At 41.8% G+C, this 3083-nt stretch overlaps 1 protein-coding gene across 1 annotated transcript in view; it reads left to right on the top strand.

Moving 5' to 3' along the window:
- LOC106810298 (amyloid beta A4 protein-like) overlaps positions 1-3083 on the top strand; it is a 111762-nt gene that overhangs the window by 103068 nt on the left and 5611 nt on the right. Inside the window, exons 6-9 of the mRNA XM_014813606.1 lie at positions 1154-1290; positions 1615-1710; positions 2036-2194; positions 2694-2828. Coding sequence (XP_014669092.1) covers positions 1154-1290; positions 1615-1710; positions 2036-2194; positions 2694-2828 — 527 coding nt within the window. The remainder of the gene's footprint in view (positions 1-1153; positions 1291-1614; positions 1711-2035; positions 2195-2693; positions 2829-3083) is intronic.

Here is a 3083-nt window from a genome sequence, read left to right as displayed (position 1 = left end):
TATTCGTTATTAGTTTCGTTATTATATTCGTTATTAGTTTTGTTATTATATTCGTTATTAGTTTCGTTATTATATTCGTTATTAGTTTTGTTATTATATTCGTTATTAGTTTCGTTATCATATTCGTTATTAGTTTTGTTATTATATTCGTTATTAGTTTCGTTATTATATTCGTTATTCGTTACTATAATATTCGTTATTAGATTCGTTAGTATATTCGTTATTATATTCGTTATTCGTTGTTATATTCGTTGTTATATTCGTTGTTATATTCGTTGTTATATTCGTTGTTATATTCGTTGTTATATTCGTTGTTATATTCGATGTTTCGCGTCGCGAGGCGTCTGGCGTGTGACGCCGTCGCTGCTACTGGTGTGCAGATGTCACGTTAGACGTGCAGTTATTCGATTTCGTGCTGATTTCGCACTCTGTTAGACATGTTTAAACCTGCTTAGATTTCTTGTTGTATCAATGCTGGTGTGAGATCATCTGAATGGGTTAAATCCCTCCCATCAGACGGTTTCAAATTTTTAGTTGCATGGTTTATTTCTCGTGATCGTTCTTGTAATATCCTGGTTCGTAATAATATTACACATATCAGACTCTGCGGTGCAACAGAGATTCTATGGTGTAAACAGGGTATCAGAGTCTGTGGGGTGTACCACAGACTCTATAGTGTAAAGAGGGTATTAAACTCTGCGACTCTACACTGCTAATGCCGTGCGTAAATTGACTAATTTACTAATTTAAATTGACTACCTCACGAATTTTCTGGTGTATATTTTAAAAAAATTTGTTGCCATTTTTTTACATTAAAAGTACTAACAGGACTAAATATACCAAATTCTTACCTGATAAGATTGTTTCTCAACTAGTTAAAAAGCCAAAAAACCTGGACGATTTGATATTATGATCCTGATATTAATTGCTTGTTATGTATGAGTCACTAGTGTATGTTTACATCGAACAATATAGTAAAATAGGAAGTATAATGCAGTAATTTAACCATAAAAAGTGAACAGAATTACTTACATTTTGTGAAAAAGTGGAAATATTTTTTTTACTTTTACTATTTACAGTGACGTAATCACTTTAATCACCTCTCTTTCTCTCTCTCTCTCTCTCTCTCTCTCTCCCTCTCCCCCGCGTGCAGCCGTACCGACGTCTGCGAGTCCCGGCGTGCGAGACACTGACCGCTACTTCTTCCACGTCAGTCAGGAGGAGGAGCACGAGGAATTCCGTGCTGCACTGCAGCGCGTCGAGGAGAAGCACAGGTCAAAGGTCACCAAGGTGAGCGAGCGTGCACAGCTATCGCATCTGCGTACTCCATGTCTGCGTTTGTGGGAAGAGAAATCAAAGAGTTATTAAAGATTTTAGTTAAAATTCAACAAATGCACAGATGTCCCATTATTTAAAGTCATATCATGGTAAATATTTTTCTGTAGCCCAATGTCAGAAGCATTATATGTAGCTACGATTGTCATGAGTACAAAATGTTGCAGGTTTTGTAGGACACTTTGCTGCAAAAGTTATTGCATTTTAGACTCATGACTGTCATAACTGTTTATAAAATCTCATGGATCTAAATGTTTATTTTTGATAATCGTTGGTTAGGTGATGAAGGAATGGGCCGAGCTTGAAGATCGTTACCAGGATATGAAGAAGAACGACCCTAATGCGGCCGAGACGTTCAAGAAAGAAATGACGACCGTAAGCTTTTATATATAACTTTATTTTACCCTTTAAGTTCAGCCAAATATTCTCTGTGTTAGAAATTGATGTATAATGCGAATCAATTGTACTTACTAGCCAAAGGAGAACAGGTAAAGTTTATGTCAATTTATTTAAATCGAGTTAATTTACCTAAACACTGAGAAATTGCATATTTTTGCTTGGGAAACTGGAAATGGATCCATCACCCCCCCGCGCCCAACGCTCCCCTCTCACTATCCACCTATTGAAAGTGACACTACATTAGTTTACGTTTGCGTGAGATCGTAGGCTAACGGTAGATCCTGGCGTTTCCTCGCTGCAGAGGTTCCAGAAGACGGTGGAGGCGTTAGAGGACGAGGGTCAGGCGGAGAAGCGGCAGGTCGTTGCCGTGCATCAGCAGCGCGTCGAGGCGCGCATCAACGACAACAAGCGCGTCGCCATGGAAACCTACCGACAGGCGCTGGTGCAGATACCGCCCCAGGTAACCTCGTCATCCTCGTCCTCTGCTGGGTCGTTGAGCGGTGATGCTAGCAGTTTGACGTGTAGTAGGAGTAGACAGTTGGCAGCTTGATGTGTTTTTGGCTAGATTTTATGTAGTATGTGATGCTTTTGACTGGTTAATTAATGGTCACTGGTTACACCTGTCTAGTGTCATAGTGAGACATGCCAAGATTCCTAATGACACCAAAGCTAGGCTTCATGATGACACCTGCCTGGTGTAATAGTGAGACAAGTTTGGTTTCAAGATCACACCTGCCTGCTCTCATAGTGAGATAAGCTGGGTTTCATAATCCACATGCCTGGCTGGTCACAAAGTGATACATGCCAGGATTCATACATGAGTGACCTTCATACCCATGTGCATGGTCGCACATACCCCGCTGGTCGCGCGTGCGTGGTCACAGATACCGTATTGCAGGGACGTAAATCGTGCACTGGAGGTCTCACAGTCTCACGTTTGTTTGTTTGGCGTGTTGTAGGCGCACAAGATACTGAAGGCACTTCAGAAGTACATGCGAGCCGAGGAGAAGGATCGCACGCACTCGGTCAACCATTTCAAGCATCTGAAACGCACGGATCCAGAGACGGCGCAGCAACTACAGTCCTCCGTACAGGTAGCAGAACTGTGCTGTTACTCTGTCTGTCTGTCTGTCTGTCTGTCTGCCTGTCTCACTCTCTATCTCTCTCTCTCTCTCTCTCTCTCTCTCTCTCTGAAGAACAGAGCTGATTCTGAGTTTGTGCTCTCGTGCGCGCGCGCTCTCTCTATCGTTCGCTCTCTCTCTCTCTCTCTCTCTCTCTCTCTCTCTCTCTCTCTCTCTCTCTCTCTCTCTCTCTCTCTCTCTCTCTTCCACATTCTCTCTCTCTCGATG

This window comes from Priapulus caudatus, unplaced genomic scaffold, assembly GCF_000485595.1.
Source record: "Priapulus caudatus unplaced genomic scaffold, Priapulus_caudatus-5.0.1 Scaffold429, whole genome shotgun sequence".
Lineage (NCBI taxonomy): Eukaryota > Metazoa > Priapulida > Priapulimorpha > Priapulimorphida > Priapulidae > Priapulus > Priapulus caudatus.
Note: the sequence above shows the minus strand (reverse complement) of the source record. Positions and strands in the feature narration are given on the sequence as shown.